The 23,467-nt window shown below is 43.3% G+C and overlaps 2 protein-coding genes across 3 annotated transcripts in view; both read left to right on the forward strand.

The window, feature by feature from the left end:
• Window positions 1–133: 133 nt before the first annotated feature.
• On the forward strand, window positions 134–3,233 carry LOC139545100 (U6 snRNA-associated Sm-like protein LSm1). The gene is made up of 4 exons (XM_071352502.1): window positions 134–290; window positions 571–639; window positions 822–937; window positions 2,689–3,233. The coding sequence occupies exons 1-4, from the start codon at window positions 245–247 to the stop codon at window positions 2,857–2,859; spliced, it is 402 nt and encodes a 133-aa protein (XP_071208603.1). The 5' UTR covers window positions 134–244; the 3' UTR covers window positions 2,860–3,233.
• Window positions 3,234–4,418: 1,185 nt separating this feature from the next.
• Window positions 4,419–23,467, forward strand: part of LOC139545095 (G protein-coupled receptor kinase 5-like) — a 43,887-nt gene continuing 24,838 nt past the window's right edge. Inside the window, exon 1 of one of the 2 annotated variants that reach the window (XM_071352496.1) lies at window positions 4,419–5,304. In XM_071352496.1, the coding sequence (XP_071208597.1) occupies window positions 5,253–5,304 (52 nt within the window). In that variant the 5' untranslated portion in view covers window positions 4,419–5,252. The remainder of the gene's footprint in view (window positions 5,305–23,467) is intronic. The other variant, XM_071352494.1, reaches the window with a different exon arrangement.

Below are 23,467 nucleotides of genomic sequence, written 5' to 3' on the forward strand. Positions count from 1 at the left end.
TAAATTGTCACTTAATAACTCAATCGAAATTCAAATACAATAACAATGTTATTTATTATCTGATACAAAAATAAATTACAGAAGAACATTTTCCAATGTGCGGCGCTTAATGGGTTACAATTCTACAGGAAGTGTTTCCCTGAGCATGCGTTCCCTGCTCTTCCTGTAGTGAGGATACAGATATACTTTTGAACGATTTGTCTTGACACATGTCATACACGGCGATTAACTACACACGATCAAAATGAACTACATGCCAGGGACCGCGAGTCTCATCGATGATATAGACAGTAAGTTGGGATCGCGAAGGTTAGGCTGAGTTGAGACAGAAGTGTGAGTGAAAAGCCCAAAACATTTCCAACGTTCGAAAACCGTGATGATGATAATGATCAAATACAGTCACTGACTGGTAAATTATGAACCCCTTCTTGTTAACTATTCATCATTCGACACGCTGCGACCTTGCAACATTGTATCCAAAACTCACTGTGGTGAGTGGGGTGCAACGTTTGGATACATTGTAACCACGTGCGGTGGCTCAACTATAAACATTCCTTTTTTTTCTTGCAGAAAAGCATCTTGTACTTCTTCGAGATGGAAGAACGCTAATTGGGTTTCTGAGAAGCATTGACCAGTTTGGTATGGCAAATTAACAAACGAATAATCATATTTCAGTTTAAACACTAGCCTTCTTAGCTTACTTTGATGTTGTCAATACTCAGATAACGTAACTTATTCACAAGTAGGTACATTCAGGCAATCAAAGGGAAAATGATCTTAACTTCCCTATCTCATCTCTTCACCTTCTCTTTCTCTTTCAGCCAACCTAGTTTTTCATCAAACAGTTGAGCGCATCCATGTGGGCAAGAAGTTTGGAGACATCCCCAGAGGAATCTTCATTGTGAGAGGAGAGAATGTTGTTTTGCTTGGAGAAATAGTAAGTATTCATCCATGCTACCCTCTTGTTCTTTATCAGTACTTCAAGGCTGCTTTAGGTTTCCTTAGTAGAGTAGGCCTACACAGTCATTTGTTTGTGCTAAAGTAAGCCTGTTGATTAGACCAGGGGGGGTATAAAACAAATTAGGATCATAGAGAATAATAAACAACCAGAAATAACAGCTGATTTTCTGGTGCATTTAAGAAAGCTAAACATAGATATGTGTGTTTGGTTGTTGAGTCAATTAGACCATGCCCATTTCAAGCTTATCTTTCTAAAACTAAAATGTTATTTCAGAATATTCAGGCAAGTTAGATGACTAACTTGTTGATTTTGTTTTGTGTTATACCCCTCAGTTGAATGTGTAGCAGTTTTTCAATATACTCACATGATTAGTAAGTACTTCAGCCCAAACTTTAGTTGTCACCTACGTAGCGTGGTTGATTCACACACAGGGCCCGGTTTCCCAAAAGTATCTTAAGGCTATATTCATCGTTAGAAACATAGGATCCTATCGTTCTAAGATGGTCTACAACTCATCCAGAACGCCGCAGCCCGTCTGGTGTTCAACTTTCCCAAGTTCTCTCACGTCACCCCGCTCCTCCGCTCTCTCCACTGGCTTCCAGTTGAAGCTCGCATCCGCTACAAGACCATGGTGCTTGCCTACGGAGCTGTGAGGGGAACGGCACCTCCGTACCTTCAGGCTCTGATCAGGCCCTACACCCAAACAAGGGCACTGCGTTCATCCACCTCTGGCCTGCTCGCCTCCCTACCTCTGAGGAAGTACAGTTCCCGCTCAGCCCAGTCAAAACTGTTCGCTGCTCTGGCACCCCAATGGTGGAACAAACTCCCTCACGACGCCAGGTCAGCGGAGTCAATCACCACCTTCCGGAGACACCTGAAACCCCACCTCTTTAAGGAATACCTAGGATAGGATAAAGTAATCCTTCTAACCCCCCCCCCCCCCTTAAAAGAGTTAGATGCACTATTGTAAAGTGGTTGTTCCACTGGATATCATAAGGTGAATGCACCAATTTGTAAGTCGCTCTGGATAAGAGCGTCTGCTAAATGACTTAAATGTAAATGTAAAATGTAAATGTCTTTGCTTTTACTCACTGGCCAAGCTTCCTGCCATCCAGGACCTCTATACCAGGCGGTGTCAGAGGAAGGCCCTAAAAATGGTCAAAGACTCCAGCCACCCTAGTCATAGACTGTTCTCTCTGCTACCGCACGGCAAGCGGCAAGGTCCAAAAGGCTCCTTAACAGCTTCTACCCCCAAGCCATAAGACTGCTAAACAGTTAATCAAATGGATACCTGGACTATTTATATTGACCCACTTTTTTATGCTGCTACTACTCACTGTTTATTATCTATGCATAGTCACTTTACCCCTCCCTACATGTACATATTACCTAGACTAACCGGTGCCCCCGCACATTGACTCGGTACCAGTCCCCACTGTATATAGCCTCGTTATTTTATTGTTACTTTTTTTGTACTTTATTTTAAATTTGATACATTTTTGTAGCAAATATGATTATTTATTTTTTAAATCTTTATTGCTGGTTAAGGCCTTGTAAGTAAATATTTTACGGTAAGGTTTACACCTGTTGAATTTGGTGCATGTGACATACAGTTTGATTTGATCAGTTGATAACAATCAGTTTCTGGGGTTTACACTGCTATTACTCTCCAGAAGGACATGCATGACATGTACGTTGACAGTATGTTTAATATGATCCCACTTTAGGACATTGATAAACTGTGTGACAACGTCTTGCAGCAAGTTTCTATAGAGGAGATCCTGGAGGAGCAGCGATTGCAACAGCAAGCCAAGCAGAAGACAGAGAAAGCCAAGGTGACCGCACTGAAGGACAGAGGCCTATCCATCCCAAAAGCAGATAATCTCGATGAATACTGAAGGCACTTCTGTTCCATTTTCTTCCGTAATACTGGACTCCTCAGTTATATTTTGAAAAGGGGATTATTTTGAAGACTGTGAGAAGAATGTGTGCTTTGTAGATGACGCAACGTCACACTAAATACTGTACTGATTTCATTTTGATTATGACTCATTGGTTTGAAAGCAAACAATGAATTAAGTGATGCATGATTTGAGGGTAGACGACACAACCTAGATTGTCTACAAGACTACATTTGATGAGAAATCAATTATGATTTTCATACCATAGCACTGAGAACTAAGTCAATAGTATATAGTGATGAACTCTGTTAGTGTAAGCAGACACATTGTAATGGCAAGATTTGTTTTCCATAAAAGTTTTTGTTATTTTATTACTGAAGTCTGCTTTGTTTAATTTGTAAATGGGAATTTTCATTTGAGTCTGACTATGGATCTCTGCTCTACTGCAGAAGGCACTGTGGTCTCCCATAGAGTGATGGAGGTCTCTAGTATATTAGCATGGGCAATGCCATTGAGGGCTTCCATCATTTTAATATAGTCAACTGGGTGGGACTTCCAGCTTCATTGGCTGATCTCTCTTGGTGACCCTGTTGAAGTCATGTCCAACCGGGTGATCAGATGGGATCAGCCAATCTGACGGAGAATGGCGCTGGGATGTATAGCGTCCGTTTTACGGGCTCCTGATCAAATATGCTATTTTGTGTTTTTTGGGAATATCATTTGTTTTTCAACAGGACAATGACCCAACATATCTCCAGGCTGTGTAAGGGCTATTTGACCAAGAAGGAGAGTGATGGAGTGTGTTCCAGTTTTGTCATACAACACAACGCCACAGATGTCTCAAGTTTTGAAGGAGCGTACAATTGACATGCTGACTGCAGGAATGTCCACCAGAGCTGTTGCCAGATAATTGAATGTTAATTTCTCTACCATAAGCGGCCTCCAATGCTGTTTTAGAGAATTTGGCAGTACGTCCACAACCGCAGACCACGTGTACCCATGCCAGCCCAGCTTCCTCACTTGCGGGATCGTCTGAGACCAGACACGTGATGAAACTGAGGAGTATTTTTGTCAGTAATAAAGCCTTTTTTGGGGGAAAAACTAATTCTGATTGGCTGGGCCTGGCTCCCAGGTGGGTGGACCTGGCTGCCAATTGGGTGGGCCTATGCCCACCCATGGCTGCGCCCCTGCCCAGTCTTGTGAAATCCATATATTAGGGCCTCATGAATTAATTTCAATTGACTGATGTCATTATATGAACTGTAACTCAGTAAAACCATTGAAATTCTTGTATACTGCGTTAATATTTTTGTTCGGTATATATGAACCTAAGAAGACAGGCAGAGAATCACCAATGGCATAAAGTCTACTGGTAGGCCTGTATGAGATCTTGAGATAATTGGATGTTGTGTTTGATCAATTTTCATAATTAAAATATGTTATTGTGCACCGCGGTTCTTAGGCTTTCCATGTCAGATGAAAAACAGCATTTGAACAACGCACCAATAGCCTATGTATGGGGAACATCACCTTTATCAATATCATTCTTTCTCCCAAGGTCTTTCATCTTCAGTTCTACCGCTTGGCATTGCATTGGGAGGGGATGGCAAGAATGTGCCGCTATCAGATGTCTATGACAGCCAGACAGGCATACTCAACAACGCATACGTCATGGGCCAGATATGAACACGCCCCTTCCGACTGGCTGTGTGACCCACGGGCGATGGAATGGAATATTGGAACCACCAACTTGGTGGATCAAGATTTGCGAACTCTTACTATAAATCATTGAACTTCCATAGACTGTACACTTAGCCCCCTGCACGATACCCAAATGTAGCCGAAATATTGACCAGAACCACGGGGGAAACGGCTTAGAGCTCCGCCAAACGTTACAACCAAGATAAAAAACCCAGCCCTTTTTTTTTTTTATTATGCACCAAGAGGTGGAGCACGTTGAGTCTAGTACACTTCACCAACTCCCACCAGTGCTACTGGTCTGTGCTTCAGCCGCTGTTAGGAATGCGTTACCAAAGGATGTAGGTCTTGCCGAGGTCTCGGGCTGTTTCGGGATGTATTGATGGCTCAACAGTCCTATCCTTCTTTGATTCCGCACCAAATTTCGCACGAAACACACAACAGTCTCCGGAATTGGAATGGAAATGCCCTCCGGACGCTGTATTAGGAGCCGACAATATGAACCATGCCCTAGTTAATATTACAAGGATTTCCTCGATAGCTTGTGTATAGACTTTCAAGGAATTTGAAATGTATACATTTGATTCGGATTTGGAGTAAAACGAAAAGCAATTTAGCCGTGAAGAGCAAGGTGTTGCTGTGCCGACGTAAAAACAACAAGAAATCTATTAAGCAAAATCAAAGGATTTTAGATGGAGCTGGAGAATATTGTGGCCAATACGGTACTGTTAAAAGCAAGAGAAGGTAGGTCTTCAAACAGCCTAATAAAATGAATGAACCATTTTGACCCGTAGAATGGGGTTCGAATTCCATTTTGTGTTGAATGCTACAGTGATGCAATATAAATTGTCTCTGAACATGATATTTACAGATGCTATGCTGCTCTAAAATCTACTTTATACCATACACCACCACCATCATCACCAAACAACATGTTTTATTGCTTATGATAGGCTTTTAAACCCTTCAATGTATCCATCCCTAGCTCAATTGATGTCCAATATAGCCTATGTATGTTCAGGCCTGTAGTTTAAAATCGTTTGACACAACGTTTGTGAACAAAGGTCCCTCTAAATGTAATAAAAAAATAACCCCGCACATCAGCTTTAAGTTTTGTTTAACAAATTGTTTTCTGCGTGATTATGATTAGACTGTAGTAGAGCCCACCGGTGAAACCGTAACAATTCGACATGTTCAGACAGTATGACAAGAACTGGGGTCAAACTCTGGTCTGATGATCATTTGCTACAGTTGGCAATGGCACATTTATGATGATCTATGACGTGATCGGAATCTAAATGGCTATGGTGGTCTCCGTGCAGCAAAATGCAGCCTTTTACACTTCGATACCCCAAACAACCGTGTGATTGGGCACTTAGGTTCTGTCAATTTCATCTTTACCGTTTGTTTGTGTTAGGTCATAATCTGTGTGTTCGGCAGGTGTAGAGTTTCGGAGACCAGCTGTTTTATTATTAACCTTCATTGATCTTTAAGGAAATGTCCTTTCACGTGCACATAGGCCTATCCCTTCACTTCAGACTCGACCAAGGATCCAAACTGATGAAATTATTGGCATTGCAGTACGTTACTAATGATAATGCTATGGCTCTTATGTCGTGTTTTGCCATAAAATAATGATGTTATTGCTCTTATGTCGTGTTAATGCCATAAGATACAGCTTCCCGTCTATCTGAATACATAAAAAAACTGAGAAGGCTGTGTTCCTCTCAATCTGAGAAATGCACCGTTAGATACACACACACACACACACACACACACACACACACACAGTTGTGCATGGTGTAATGTGGCTACAGGCTCTCTGTGGAGTTGTGCAGTGACGCAGGAGAAGGCAGTGTTCCTATGGCTGGCCTAGTGGTTATCTCACAGTAATAATGACATACTTATGGATTGGCGGCACTGGGTCAAAGATAGGACAGACAGAGAGAAAGAGACTGATGTTTCCAGTCAGTGTACCACTGCCATACAAGGGTCCTTCGTTGTTTTGAGATGCAGCTTGAAACCAGACTACTACAGTGTCAAATAAAAACTGCCAGATCACAGATGATTCCAAAGAAAATCAGAGCATCAAACATAGTCTCTATAGCATAGGTACAGTATTTGGCAACCAGTCCTCCTCAGGTGATCCAAAAAGATTAAATAGTTTAGTCATGATTGTGAACAACTACTGGGCCAGGAGTGGTATAGTGTCCTCTAATCTGAATAACATGGAACTGTCATATGTTCAGATATGTGCAAGATAATGAAAATAACATAACTATTTTGAAGTCGTTTTTGGTGGTGTCCCTTTAAATTTAATGAAATAAGAAGATGACATGGCGACCCATGACAGATCCTTGTTGTCCCAGCTGCTCTATACCCGAGCCAGCATAGTACGGGTTGGGTTGGCACAACAGTGTGTAAACCATGGTCTGGTACGTCCCAAAAACTGAAAGGGGTTTTCATTGGTCATCAGTGGATTCACTGTTGCTTTTTGCTCAGAGATGATAGTGAAAAGGCAGACATGATCAACAGAGATTTGAACTGTGAAGAGCTGATGGTTGATTTATAAGATCCTGTTGAAGATGGCTCCATAACAAGTGATCAACTGTCAACTTATCTTTTATGATTCATTGCTGATTGGAGTGTGTTGTGTAATGAGTGCTTAGTTGTTTAGATTCTGCCTGGTAATGCTAGAATGACTAGGGTCCCTATCTGACAGAGCCCAGAGTGCCAACGGTTGTATGAATGCCTGTGAGATTTTGTCAAAGTCCGGGGTGTACAGGGATGCTCCTATCTGTGTGTATGTGCTGTGTACTTACGCTGTATGCCGAGGCTGGTTGAGGTCACAGCACAGGGACATAGCGAGAATGTGAATGGAGAAGAGAGAACCATGTTTATTCCGGTTTGTTTATGCAAGTGTGTCTCAGCCAGAGCTGAACGGAGAGATCCACATTCCCTGTCCGAATGCTCCCAGAGTCAGAGAGACAACAGGAAAGCCCAGTTTACACTCAGCTCCCAGTGTTTACGCCAGCGTCCTCACACTTCCCAAATCACTGGAATAAAGTGAACTGTAGCCAAGCAGAGAAATAAAAAGCCATCAATATCCCCTGCCTTCTGCAGAGCTGACCAGGGAGACAGAGGCCCTATTCCAGTACTTGGTAAATGCATCCCTCTGTTCTCCTTTATTCCTTTGAAGTAAGTAATCATCACTAATCTGACATGACTGAGTTGGTCTAAGCGCAGCTTCACGTTAGCCAATTCAGTCATGTAAGGTAAGTGATCACACGGGAGGATTTGTTAAGGGGCCAGAGGATGGAGTAGAACATATTCAGGCCTGCTGAAGAGGACCTTTGATGACATCACGGTTGAGATTCCAGGAAGTTTATCTCACCTGCTCTGTCTCAAATACCAACAAACAACAGAGTAGCGAGTAAGACCTGAGTATAATTCAGAATCAGGAAATCTCCCTCTGTTTCTCCCTGGTGTCCAGTAATCTTGTTTTTGTGGAGGATGCTGAGGGGATGATGCAGTGAAATCCAAACCTCCATTCAGCCATCTCATCTCTGCTGAGGATCACCTAACAGCTCATATTACCAGTCAGCCCACAGTGTTGGAAGATGCTGACGTGTTGAACATAGAAATAATAAAGGTGCAATCCATAAATTCTACTTCTCTTGTGACAATGAGGAAAGTGCAAACAGTCAATTTGAATTAAAACACACAATTACTGCACTTGTTGTCCTGTTCCTCTGCATTTTGTGCCTTTGCACTCACAAAGACCTTTCCCCTCAGTCCTCCAAAACGTCTTGAGAAGACAAAGTAACTGGAAATTGTGTCCCCATTGTGCCTTAAATGCTAGTTTCATCAATGTGAAAGCAGAAGTGTTTTACATGTCAGACTACCCTGGAAGGGTTATAGAACAGCGAGAGCAGCAGTATTTCTTCCTGTTCAAATACTAAGCGTCACTTGTACTTGATTTTTAGGAAGCATTTCCTCTGAGAGCCGCTTCTTCTATTCGCTGAGCTGTGGAAGGGAGGCATCTCCATTACGTGTGTGTGTAAGGAGCGTATGAATTCCTGTGTGTGTGTGTAATCTTAGCTCTTACGAGGGCAACATCCTGCAGTAGACCCTGAGCTCATGATGCCTGCGTGTGTGTGTACGCGCTTCCCCATTCACAACTGTCACATTGGCAGCAGCCGTGGAACCCAAGCCACCTGAACGAACGTCATCAGCGGTTTAAATTAAGGAGAGTAAAGGGAAAAGTGTGTTGTTGAATTCAGATGTGTTGTTGGGATAGCAGACGTGTAGCAACAGAATTGTAGCCAAGGTGCCAGCCTGCGATTTTAGGTTCATGCCTCCGTTGTTGGCCAACAGAACAGGCTAAGAGAATAGCATTGCTGATCTATGTCTTCCCTGTTTTCAGATACTGTTGCCCTTTTTTAATTGAGGAAGGTGGTAACCAAGCTATGTTGGATGGATGGCCTCCTCTTACCTGAGGCAATTGTCTTGTTCAACCTCTGTTCTAGAATAAAAGGTGTTCTAGAGTGAAGGAACAAATGTTCTAGAATGAAGGGTTGAGTGTTGTATCTAGACTGAAATGCGAACATGTTCTTAAACTGAGAGAAGTTTTCTCGAATAGAGGAAAAGGAATTGATTGATGGATCGTCTGATGAAAACAAAGCCCTAAAATCTGCATGTTTATCTTAAACTGGCAAAACAGACAATAAACCAAACATTGTAGTACAAACAACACCATCTGTCTGTCGTTAAAAGGTCACAAACACAGACAAGCATTCCCCTCACTTCTACTGAGGTGAACTGAGGAGAAACATGGTGAGAAAATGGCAGCTGTCTTTCTAAAGCCAACAGCTACCTCTGACGTGTACTTCACCCCACCTATGCCACTCTGTGGCGGCAGGTAGCCTAGTGGTTAAAGCGTTGGGCCAGTAACCGAAAAATTGCTAGATTGAATCCCCGAGCTGATAAGGTAAACATCTGTCGGTCTGCCACAGTTCCTAGGCCGTCATTGTAAATAAGAATTTGTTCTAAACTGACTTGCCTAGTTAAATAACGGTTACATCTATGCAGATGAATGTTATTGGAATGTTCATCACCATTTATTTCCATGCACAAGATAATATGGCTGTTTGCTGAATCAGTGGGTTTTACTTCAGCAATATGTAATGAGATAGACACAGACAATATGACAGATCTTTAAGATGGTTTTGAAGGAAAGCAAGACAGACGAGTAAAAGAGTGAGGGTACACAGTGGGCACTGGGCATTGTGAAATAGTGTGAGCCACTAACTCTGTCACTAAACCCGATGTAGTCCTGCATGCCATAGCTGACCGACTACTGTGTGACCATGTCCACGCTGTCTTGTCGGCTGACTTGTGCTGAGTGGTTCATTGGTTATACTGGCAGTGCCCACAAAGGAAGTTGAACATTATGAGACTATTACTAATACATTCTAACATTATTGGAAAAGGACAGTTTTAGGTAATAGGAGATGCCTGCTGGTCAATGTTCCCTCAAATCTTTTGGGGTACTGAGCAAATTTCAGGTCTGCTGAGCGCACACTTGAATATTCAAAATTCTGTGCAACTTCCAGCCAGTGTGTGGTGTTCAATGTAGGCCTGCATTCCATGAGCCTTTTGAGGAAAAACTTGCAGGGCTTGGCATTAACCTGTTTATCCACTTGTCCTTCAGACAAGGTGGTGACTGAAAATGTTTTTTTGTTGTTTGATGCAAGAAACCACTTTACAAAATAAAATGCATTATTATTCCCATACCATTGTTACAGATTATCAGACAAATTATGCTACACTTTGCCTAATGGCTACTTAGCTTATTCAAGCCTGTCTCAAAACACAACACTGCCCCTTCATCTATAACTGAGCTAATAACTCACTAACTAGCAAAGGATATAAACAAAATGTGCACACGAGGCTACGTGCAGCTCTTGCTTTGATCTCAAAACAAGCGAAACTACTCACGACCACAGCTGTATGGCACAGATCCGTATATGGCAATGGTCTATTTGCATATAGGCCTTTGCAGCTTTAATTGGTTATGCTGCACCGGTCTGTGTAGAGTACGGGCTGAGTCCTGCTCAGGAGAATCCTACTCTGATGTGTTCTGCCTACAGCAAAATCTCTTGCATAGTTCATTTTGCTTCGGTATGTTGCATGGGAAGTGGCTAATATTGAGCTGATTCGATCACAATTGCCACTGTATAGGGAAACGTTGATAGTGTTAACTAACAGGAAAAACTCTAGGAAGTTGAGTGAAGTTAAATCTCATGCTACTCTCCTTGGGCTGATAGTTCTTCTGGGCTCTGCGCAGCAGTCTCGGGGCTGCTGCGTGGCCACGCACGCGCAGTTTAGAGGGAACATTGCTGCTGGTGCTGGAAGGTGTAGGGTGCTGATGCTGGAAGGTGTAGGGTGCTGGAAGGTGTAGGGTGTAGGGTGCTGGAAGGTGTAGGGTGCTGGTGCTGGAAGGTGTAGGGTGCTGGAAGGTGTAGGGTGCTGGAAGGTGTAGGGTGCTGATGCTGGAAGGTGTAGGGTGCTGGAAGGTGTAGGGTGCTGATGCTGGAAGGTGTAGGGTGCTGGAAGGTGTAGGGTGCTGGAAGGTGTAGGGTGCTGGAAGGTGTAGGGTGCTGGAAGGTGTAGGGTGTGTGAAAAACCCTAACATGGTAGAGAGGTAAAAACATTGATAAACATTTGGATAGTAGTTATTACTACAAGTGAGAGTGATTTGTCTTAAATGTACCCGCAAAGTGTAAAATGGTGGTAGATGCACAGTCAACACATTCAGAGGAGTAAATGTGGCCCATGCAGGAATCAAAGTACTATAGTACTGCAAGCACCATGCACGCTCCAGCCAACTGTGGTTAGATTGTCAACTATGCACCATCTAGCTACAGTTTTTTTCTTATTTGTCACATGCACCGAATACAACGGATGTAGACTTTACCGTGAAAGGCTTGCTTAAGAGCCCTTCCCAACGATGCAGAGTAAAAAAATATATATAATACAAAGGAAATGTGGATGGATCTCACCTCAGGCTTACTTTGTGAGGAGCCTTTGTTGTAAGGTGAGAAAAAAAATGCTGCTCGATCGTGTTATAGCACAAGTCTCAGCAAGCCACAGGAGAAAAAAAAAAGGATTTATGCTCCCTAAAGATTCACGTCTGTTTCAGACATCATTGGGTACTTTGCAGTAGTTTTTCCTAAAAAAGCTTATTCTCTTCTAGTGTCCTGACTTCCATGGTGACTGATCTGGCAGGACATGTCAGGGAAAAACATGATGAACACCTATCCACTATGCAGTGCATTTGTGTGTGCATCCTGGAGTGTGTTCCCTCAGGGCTTCTCTCAGAGGGCTGAGCCATGACATAATGCTGGGGAGTTTTATTGAGGAGACAACTGAAGATCATTAATGCGAGGAGAATCCCATCCATGAAAGAAGAGTGGAGAGGCCCAGGCCAGCCCGTTTCCTCTCTGTGCTTCTGTTTGTTTGTGTGGACACAGAGAGAAAGATGGAAAATGTTTTACATACTAGCTGTCGCTCACACATAGCTACAGAGCAAGCCCCCACCCTCATGAACAAGCCCCCACCCCACAATTCTCCTATACAAGGCAACACATGACAGCACAAAGTATAGAACCATAGCTACCTTTCAGTTTCATGAGGGTGGGCCCTCATGAACAAAACCCCACCCTCATGAAGCTGAAAGGTAGCTTTGGTTCTATACTTTGTGCTGTCATGTGTTGCCTTGTATAGGAGAATTGTCTTTGTTATTTTAGTGTCTGTCCGTGCATCTATGTTGAATCTCTTTTGACAAACCCAATGAAAATTTCATGTTTGAAGTGGAAAATTATCAATATCTATAGGACTACTCATCTGAGTTTGGCTTGTGTACTTTCACTGTGTACAGACACACACACACACACACACACACACACACACACACACACACACACACACACACACACACACACACACACACACACACACACACACACACCAGAAAAGGGAATGAACATGTAGTAGTTAAAGGGTAGACATTGACCCAGTGGCCTCTTAGTGTTGTTAAATTTGGGCTGTTTTCCCAGTTCCCAGACCTTATCAGAGTTATTTATTTAAAGGCTGTTTTTGGTATTCCTGAGTCCCTTGGTATGCCCCAGATCTATCACTAATTTTAGAGCCCCCAGCACGACACAGAAAGGGTATAATAAGGAGAAGAGGGTTGCAAGTCCGATACTTGTATGGGAATGTTGGCATACAAAGAGAGAGAGAGAGAGTGGAGGACAGGGGAAGGCACAACAGAATGAGCTATTTAGGAGATCACTACCATATATTCCAAATATCAAATAACCTTGGTTATTTTTCCTGTGAGGGAATGTCTTGTGTGGTATTTGGCATACGGCAGCAGTGAACCAGGAGAGAGGTAGAACCAGGATAGAGGTAGAACCAGGAGAGAGGTAGAACCAGGAGAGAGGTAGAACCAGGAGAGGAAAGGAAAGGGGGTGAACCAGGGGAGGAGAGGGAGTGTGTACCCGGAGAGGGGGGCGATCCAGGAGAGGATAGGGGAGGGGGGTGATCCAGAAGAGGAGAGCGGGCGAACCAGGAGAGGAGAGGGGAGCGATCCAGGAGAGGAGAGGGGGGCGATCCAGGAGAGGAGAGGAGAGGGGGGCGATCCAGGAGAGGAGAGGAGAGGGGAGCGATCCAGGAGAGGAGAGGAGAGGAGAGGAGAGGAGAGGAGAGGAGAGGAGAGGGGAGGAGAGGAGAGGGGAGCGATCCAGGAGAGGAGAGGGGAGCGATCCAGGAGAGGAGAGCGGGCGAACCAGGAGAGAAGAGGAGAGCGGGCGAACCAGGAGAGAAGAGGAGAGCGGGCAAACCAGGAGAGAAGAGGAGAGGGGGCGAACCAGGAGAGGAGAGGAGCGGGGGTCTACCAAGAGAGGAGAGGAGCGGGGGTCTACCAAGAGAGGTGATGGGGTGAACCAGGAGAGGTGATGGGGTGAACCAGGAGAGGGGATGAACCAAGAGAGGAGAGGAGAGGGGGTGAACCAGGAGAGGAGAGGGGGTGAACCAGGAGAGGATAGAAGAAAGAGGATGGATGAGCTTTCATAGAGAGAAGAGGATATGAGCATTCGGACAGAGGAAAAGTGTGTGCGTGTGTGTGTGTGTGTGTACACAGGAAAGGAAATGGAGAACAGCTGTAGAGGAAGTGAAGAGCCTAGAGAGGGCCATCGTAATCACTTTAACCCTGTTTCCGGAATTGCTGTGTGAGGCGACTATCTTTGATTTTGTCTTTTTGTGTGTCTGTGTGTCCATGCGTGTGAGCTGTGCATTTATTTGTGTGTTGTGGTTTGATGGTTGTCTGTTTGTGTGTGTTGGAGACAATAGCCTTTTGGACAGAATCAGTCCTATCCTGGGGCAGCAGGCGGCCTAGTGTTTAGAGCGTTGGGCCAGATATCAAAAAGTTACTAGTTCGAATCCCTGAACTGACTTTGTAAAACAATCTGCCCACCTAAGCCCTAATGGCTCCCAGAGTGCTGTCAATAATGGCTGCCCAGCTAGCACATAATGTTCTCAGAACCATGTTTTTTGTAGGTGGGAATTTCAGTACTTCAGCATAATGTTTCTTACAGGTTTCCTCATGGTTCTATTTAAAATGTTCTCAAATTGTTCAGAGAATGTTAAGAAACAATTTTCTTCTGTGGAAAATTCAGTACTTCAGCATAACGTTTTCTTCAGGTTTCCTCATGGTTCTATTTAAAGTCATGTTCTCAGCACATGAAGAAAACCTTCCATATAAACCACAAGAAAAAATGAGTAACGTTCAGAATGTCAGCATCAACAAAACTCAATATCCGCTATCTTGCTAAGTGTGTTCAGGTGTGTTGGCTGTGCCTTGTTTTCTTTGAAATGGGGTCTGTCTGAATAGACTGAAATGAACAGCTTTGTATGAGTTTTAAAAAACGCATAAAAAAAACATGGAACGCTAGCTCTGTCCTGGTGTCGCAGTGGACTAATTCCAGGAATAAAGAACAGAAGATCGTAGGTTCGAATCTCACTGATGCCATGTCACAATCAAAAAAGGAATTTGTTTGCATGATTAATGCCTAAGCAAATACATTTCCATGTGTCCTATCAGTGCTAAGGGTTCAAAACAGTTAACCTAAATGAAACATGTTCTCAGAACGTTATTTAATTACCTTAAAATAACTCGGAATTTCCTTTCTCAGAATGTTAATTAAACCTCCCAGGAAAACTTTCAGCAAACCATAGTAAAACGTTCTCAGAACATCCCTGCAGCCTAGACATGTATGTTCCCAGAACAGGCAAAATTGACATCGTTAAAAATGATTTTAATGGTCAGGAACCTTATGGCTTTGTTCCCAGAACCAATGGGAAACCAAAAACGTACATACCCACAACTTCCAACATACTTAATGTATTATCTGGGTGATCCCATGCCATGACCTCACTCTCCAAGGGTGTCTCAGGGAGAATGGGATATGCAAAAAAACACATTTCCATTTCACCACACACTTGTAGAGGTTATGTATATGTGTGAAACAGGGCAAATATAAGTGCCCCCTATTTGACCTTTTTGACCTAAGATTGGATCAGGTCAAAGGTTTAGTCTGTACCATTTGTTCCTTTTGGAGGATTCAGAGCAGTAGGCCTAGTGCTGGTGGACTGTTCTGTTCCTCTCTTGTAGATGTATAGCGTATGTCACCCAGTGTGCCCTCAGCTGTCACAATGCAATTTCAGCCCAGAGAGTGTGAGCTCAGGTGATGAGAATGTTTTCTCACTTTTCATGTGTGGTATATTCATAGAACAGGAAAATTGTGACACCTGACTCTTCCCATACAGGAAATGTAACCCCCCCCCTCTTTCACTCACTCTCCAATTCTAACCTTAAAAAACTTATTTGGGATCGGTGTCCCTTCCACGGGACGGTTGAGCTAACGTAGGCTGATGCGATTAGCATGAGTTTGGAGGTAACAAGAACATTTCCCAGGACATAGACATATCTGATATGGGCAGAAAGCTTAAATTCTTGTTAATCTAACTGCACTGTCAAATGTACATTAGCTATTACAATGAGAGAATACCATGCTATTGTTTGAGGAGAGTGCACAATTTTGAACATGAAAAGTTATTAATAAACAGATTAGGCACATTTGGGCAGTCTTGATACACAATTTTTAACAGAAATGCAATGGTTAATTGGATCAGTCTAAAACCTTGCACATACACTGCTGCCATCTAGTGGCCAACATCTAAATTGCACCTGGGCTGGATTAATACATTATGGCCTTTCTCTTGCATTTCAAAGATGATGATACCAAATAAATACAAAATAACGTTTTTTTTTCTTCTTTGTATTATCTTTTACAAGATCCATTGTGTTATATTCACCTACATTACTTTCACATTTCCACGAACTTCAAAGTGTTTCCTTTCAAATGGTACCAAGAATATGCATATCCTTGCTCCAGGGCCTGAGCTTCAGGCAGTTAGATTTGGGTATGTCATTTTAGGCAGAAATTGAAAAAAAGGGGCGGATCCTTAAGAGTTTCACCCTAAACCCCCTCGAAATAGCATTTGACCTTGTAGGGACTAACAAAATGTCCCCAGTTGGTCAAATTTTTGTTAGTTTATTCTTAAGTCCACAGAAGTATATTTAACACACACACTCACACACACACACACACACACACACACACACACACACACACACACACACACACACACACACACACACACACACACACACACACACACACACACACACACACACACACACACACACACAGTCTTGTACAGCTGACAATTCAGTTTCATTCAAAATCCAATTTTTCCTAACCTATACTCTTACCTTAACCCTATTATTTATTTATTTATTTAACCAGGCAAGTCTGTTAAGAACAAATTTTTATTTGCAATGACGACCTACCCCGGCCAAACCATAACCCGGACGACTGGGCCAATTGTGCGCCACCATATGGGACTCCCAATCACGGCCGGTTGTGATACAGCGTGGAATCGAACTATGGTCTGTAGTGACGCCTCTAGTACTGAGATGCAGTGCCTTAGACCGCTTCGCCACTCGGAAGCTAAAACCTTTAACATAATTTTAACACTAATTCTAACCTTAACTCTAAACCCCCTAGAAATAAGGCAGTTAACCCACTGTTCCGTGGATGTCGATTTAAGGCAGCCCCCCCGCACGTCTCTGATTCAGAGGGGTTAGGTTAAATGCGGAAGACACATTTCAGTTGAAGGCAGTTGTCCCCAGTTGGTCAAATTGTTGTTTGTTTTTTAAACATGTCCACACACACACGCACACACACACACACACACACACACACACACACACACACACACACACACACACACACACAGTGTTGTAAGAGAGACAAGCATAAGAGCTCAGAGGTGAGGTCAGGGACCGGTCTGACCACCTCTGTCAAAGACCTCTCTAGGCAAGCCTGTGTTAACAGACCGACAGCTAGAGCCCTCAGACAGACGCTATTTCTAACATCACCGTTGGTTGACAAGACGCCGCAATACGCATGAAGAGATCAAACCTGTTACACTCAGGCCATTGTGTACAGAATCAATTCCCTGGAGTTGGTTGATGAAACTACTATTTTTATTTTGTTACTCTGTACATTTTTGACATTTATATATTGATCATGATTTGTATAAAATATGTCATGTAACAGAGTGTAAAGCCTGTTACCTCAAATAGCCTACATCATATAGCCTACCTCAAATAGCCTACCTCAAATAGCCTACATCATATAGCCTACCTCATATAGCCTACATCATATAGCCTACCTCATATAGCCTACCTCAAATAGCCTACATCATATAGCCTACCTCAAATAGCCTACATCATATAGCCTACCTCAAATAGCCTACATCATATAGCCTACATCATATAGCCTACCTCAAATAGCCTACATCATATAGCCTACCTCAAATAGCCTACCTCAAATAGCCTACCTCAAATAGCCTACCTCAAATAGCCTACCTCAAATAGCCTACCTCAAAGGTTGAAATAAATGCAAATGCATTGGCAGGGCAATTCAAGCAAAGCCAATATGCTGTGATAATGTTTTGGGCCTATAGCCTACTGCACACACCTCATTACTACAGTACTCTTTTTAAATAGGTTAATGTTTACAAAGAATGACGGGAGATCTCGGCTTGCACCCCCCACACTTTTACCCTCAGAACAGCCTCAATTTGTCGGTGCATGGACCCATCTTGAGTTCAATGCTTCCCACAGTTGTCAAGTTCGCTGGATGTCCTTTGTGTGGTGGACCATTTTTGATACACATGGGAAACTGTTGAGCATGAAAAGCCCAGCAGCTACTACCAACCCTGCTCAAAGGGACTTAAATATTTTGTCTTGCCCATTCACCCTCTGAATGGCAAACATACACAATCCTTGTCTCAATTGTCTTAAGGCTTAAAAATAATTTTTTAACCTGTCTTCTCCCCTTCATCTACACGGATTGAAGTGGATTTAACACGTGACATCAATAAGGGATCATAGCTTTCGCCTGGTTAGTCTATGTCATGGAAAGAGCAGGTGTTCTTAATGTTTTGTACACTCAGTGTATGTCATTCTTTCTGTGTTCATTAATCGTCTATGAGTAAAGCCAGGAGTTTTTCCTAGTCAGCTGAGGTCACATACTCAGGCTATAAGTAGACGGGACTGGTCAGTCCAGAGTTTTTCCTGCTCAGCTCAAATGACCAGTAAAAAACTGCTGGCCCTAGCTATGAAGAATATTAAGTCTATGACCCCCACTAAGTAGTTTACAATGTGACAAAAGACACTCCGAAGAATAGTACCGTGTGAATGCTACGGCCATGCGTACGTCATTGATGTTTGCTTAAAGCGCACTAACAGATGTTACAGCTGCTTGGAACATCCCATTATTACTAAAAGACAATTTATCACCAGGTCCCTTTTTATAATCCCCCAAAATACTAACAATGACATTACCACGGAGGAACTGGGCAACACATAGCTAGCTCTTCCTCCCATAGTCCCCCGTTTCACTCTGATTGCGGGACAGATCATTTCTCAGTATCACACACACACCTGGCTAACACATAGCCTAAAGCGTGTGTGCTGGAAACAGTCTGACGTGAATTTCCAAGTACGCCTGTGTTAGCCCGGTGCACTCAGTGTGCTCTTTGTTTCAGTGGAAGGATAAAGATCTCTTATCGCCATGTCCTTCTGAGGAGAAATGGATATGATGTTTGTTTTGGCTAACCAATGGATCTTTCAGAGTCAACAATCCTCCCTTGATATCAAGTTAATCCAGTTTACCTACCTGGTAATTCAGCCTGTTGGTTTTGCATTGGCAGTGTGTGAAGCACAGACCTGAAAGAACAACTCTCTATCCTCTGACCACCATGCACGTACCTTTTCAGGATAACACTGACCACGTTTACACGCACACCAATATCCCCTTATTATTCTGGATATTCAAGTATTCTGTTAGTGAGTTAATGCATATAAACATCATTTCCCTTTTACAATAACACGAAAAAGCTTCTATCCCGGTTATGAGAAACCCAGATAAAATTCCTGGGTTATGCTGATCTTAGTCAGGATACTGTGGCATGTAAATATCTTGTTTTTCACGGTCTGCGCAGGCTCAGTTTCGCATATCATATGTGTTGTAGGTGGTGTATAGCCTACTAGCTACTTTCACCTCTAATTTAGACACGTTTCTGCTTATAATTTCCAACATTTGGTAGGCAATGTTATAATTTGTGACATCTCGTATTACACTGAACAAAAATATAAACGCGACATGTAAAGTGCTGGTTTCATGAGCTGAAATGAAAGATCCCAGAAATGTTGCATACTCACAAAAAGCTTATTTTTCTAAAATGTAATGCACAAATTTGTTTACATTCCTGTTAGTGAGCATTTCTCCTTTGTCAAGATAATTCATCCACCTGACAGCTGTGGCATATCAAGAAGCTGATTAAACAGCATGATCATTATACAGGTGCTTGGGACAATAAAAGGCCACTCTAAAATGTGCAGTTTTGTCACAACAAAATGCCACAGATGTCTCAAGTTTTGATGCAATTGGCATGTTGACTGCAGGAATGTCCTCCAGAGCGGTTTCCAGATAATTTAATGTTAATTTCTCTACCACATGCCACGCCCAATGTGGTTTTAGAGAATTTGGCAGTACATCCAACCGGCCTCACAACCGCAGACAACGTGTAACCGCGCCAGCCCAGGACCTCCACATCTGGCTTCTTCACCTGCGGGATCGTCAGAGGGGGAGGAGTATTTCTGTCTGTAATAAAGATTTTTTTTGTTTTTTTAGATAAACTCATTCTGACTGGCTGGGCCTGGCTCCCAAGTGGGTGGGCCTATGCCCTCCCAGGCCCACCCATGACTGCGCCCCTGCCCAGTCATGTGAAATCAATAGATTAGGTGCTCATTTGTTTATTTAAATTGTCAGATTTCCTTACATGAACTGTAACTCAGCAGTTTTATATTTTTGCTCAGTATAAAACAGTGTTTGCATCCTGATTGTGAGATGGAGGCAGGTCACTGACATGTCTTCCTCACGGTGCTGCCCAGGGAAAGGACTGGATTGCTATGGCTTATATTAACGTGGGGACATTATGGTGATAGTTTTACCTATAGCTCTGCTTATGGCCCTGCTGCTGGGCGTTTGGTTCAGTACCTAACATAGTTACCTAATGGTCTCAATGGTTCACATCGGGGAACATTTGAAGGGTTAAGGGCCAAGGGAACTGGAACAGAAAAGGAACTGAATGTGCTTTCGTTCAATGAACATTGAAGGAGCCACTTTATTTCAGCTGTATTAGCCCACTGTCATTCAACACAGGGAATGAATTTGTCCTTGGGTTCTGTCTAATTCAATCAAATGTTATTTGTCACATGCGCCGAGTACAATGGGTGTAGCCTTTCTTACGTGAAATGCTTACTCAGGAGCCCTTCCCAACGATGCAGAGGTCAGGTCAGGACCTTACACATTGCACACACTATTTACTACCACTGGTCTGACTGGTAGAGCTGGCACAGTTACCTTATAACTGTGTAACCGATGGTTATGGATGAAGAATGTCATGTGTTTTGTTTTTTGGAGAAAACAGCTGGCTGAAGACGGGACGGCCTGGCATTTGTGTGGTTGAGTCCGTTTCTGCGGTAACATGGACTCTTCACAACCTGTTGTTGCAAACGAGTCTTCGGTTGACTAGAATGAATAGAACTGGCTTGGATCCTCTAACCCTGGCAATTACCCTGGCAAGTGTACCCATGACTGGTAAAGTCATATGTACACTCGCAATGGCTGCCTGGTATTGTGATGCAATAGTTTCTTTGGTAATGTAGAATTTTCATTCAAATGATGTTAATTGATGTGGCTCATGCAGTGGAATGTCAGTTGATTTTAATCAACAAATCACAGCACACAGCACCCATACAGTAGATGCGATAAAGGTCAATGGAACGTCTGTGTTAACAAATTAACAAATTGGCGCACATTCAACAAATCTGATCCAACAAAGTGGATATTCGTCAAATCCATCACGTACGGTTCCCACGGTGACCGTACGTACATACCGCAACCAGAAGCCATGGATCACAGGCAATATCCGCACTGAGCCAAAGGGTAGAGCTGCCGCTTTCAAGGAGCGGGACTCTAACCCGGAATCTTATAAGAAATCCCGCTATGCCCTCCGACGAACCATCAAGCAGGCAAAGTGTCAATACAGGACTAATATTGAATCCTACTAGACCGGCTCCAACGCTTGTAGGATGTGGCAGGGCTTTCAAACTATTACAGGCTATAAAGGGAAGCACAGTCGCAAGCTGCCCATTGACACAAGCCAACCAGATTAGCTAAATTACTTCTATGCTCACTTCGAGGCAAGTAACATGACTATGTGATCACGCTCTCCGTAGCCGATGTGAGTAAGACCTTAAAACAGGTCAACATCCACAAGGCCGCAGGGCCAAACGGATTACCAGGATGTGTACTCCGAGCATGCGCTAACTAACAAGCATGTGTCTTCACGGACATTTTCAACCTGTCCCTGACTGAGTCTGTAATACCAACATGTTTCAAGCAGACCACCATAGTCCCTGTGCCCAAGAACACTAAGGTAACCTGCCAAAATGACTGTAGCCATGAAGTGCTTTGAAAGGCTGGTCATGGCTCACATCAACACCATTATCCCAGAAACCCTAGACCCACTCCAATTTGCATACTGCCCCAACAGATCCACAGATGATGCAATCTCTATTGCACTCAACACTGCCTTTTCCCTCCTGGACAAAAGGAACACCTATGTGAGAATGCTATTCATTGACTACAGCTCAGCGTTCAACACCATATTGCCCTCAAAGCTCATCACTAAGCTAAGGACCCTGGGACTAAACACCTCCCTCATCAACTAGATCCTGGACTTTCTGACAGGCCGCCCCCAGGTGGTAAGGGTAGGTAACAACACATCCGCCACGCTGATCCTCAACACGGGGGCCCCTCAGGCGTGCATGCTCAGTCCCCTCCTGTACTCCCTGTCCACACATGACTGCACGGCCAGGCACGACGCCAACATCATCATTAAGTTTGCTGACAACACAACAGTGGTAAGCCTGATCACCGACAACGATGTGACAGCCTATAGGGAGGAGGTCTGAGACCTGGCCATGTGGTGCCAGGACAACAACCTCTCCCTTAACGTGTTCAAGACAAAGGAGATGATTATGGACTACAGGAAAAGGAAGACCGAGCACGCCCCCATTCTCATTAATGGGGCTGTAGTGGAGCAGGTTGAGAGCTTCAAGTTTCTTGGTGTCCACATCACCAACAAACTAGCATGGTCCAAACACACTAAGACAGTCGTGAAGAGGGCACGACAAAACCTATTCCCCCTCAGGAGACTGAAAAGATTTGGCATGGGTGCTCAGATCCTCAAAAGGTTCTACAGCTGCACCATCGAGAGCATCCTGACTGGTTGCATCACTGCCTGGTATGGCAACTGCTCTGCCTCTGATCACAAGGCACGACAGAGGGTAGTGTGTACTGCCCAGTACATCACTGGGGCCAAGCTTTCTGCCATCCAGGACCTCTTTACCAGGCAGTGTCAGAGGAAGGCCCTAAAAATTGTCAAAGACTCCAGCCACCCTTGTCATAGACTGTTCTCTCTGCTACCGCATGGCAAACGGTACCAGAGCGCCAAGTCTAGGTCCAAAAGGCTTCTTAACAGCCTCTACCTACATTCCATAAGACTCCTGAACAGCTAATCAAAGGGCTACCCAGACCCCTCTTTTACGCTGCTGCTACTCTCTGGTTATTATCTATGCATAGTCACTTTAACTCTACCTACATGTACATATTACCTCGACTAACTGGTGCCCACGCACATTGACTCTGTACCGGTACCCACTGTATATAGCCTCGCTATTGTTATTTTACCGCTGCTGTTTAATTATTTGTAACTTACATTTTTTATTTTCCATTTTTTACTTAACACTTATTTTTCTTAACTGCTTGACGCATTGTTGTTTAAGGACTTGTAAGTAAGCATTTCACTGTTGTATTTGGCACATGTGACAAATAAAATTTTATTTTATTTACAATGCCTTCAGAAAGTATTCATACCCCTTGACTTATTCCACATTTTGTTATTACAGCCTGAATTAAAAATGGATTAAATATTATTATTATTATCTACACACAATACCCCATAATGACAAAGTGAAAACATGTTTTTAGAAATGTTTGCAAATATGTTGAACATTAAAAACAGAAATACAGTATTTACATAAGTATTCATATCTCTGAGTCAATACTTTGTAGAAACA

Source organism: Salvelinus alpinus, chromosome 19 (assembly GCF_045679555.1).
Source record: "Salvelinus alpinus chromosome 19, SLU_Salpinus.1, whole genome shotgun sequence".
In the NCBI taxonomy this organism is placed as follows: domain Eukaryota; kingdom Metazoa; phylum Chordata; class Actinopteri; order Salmoniformes; family Salmonidae; genus Salvelinus; species Salvelinus alpinus.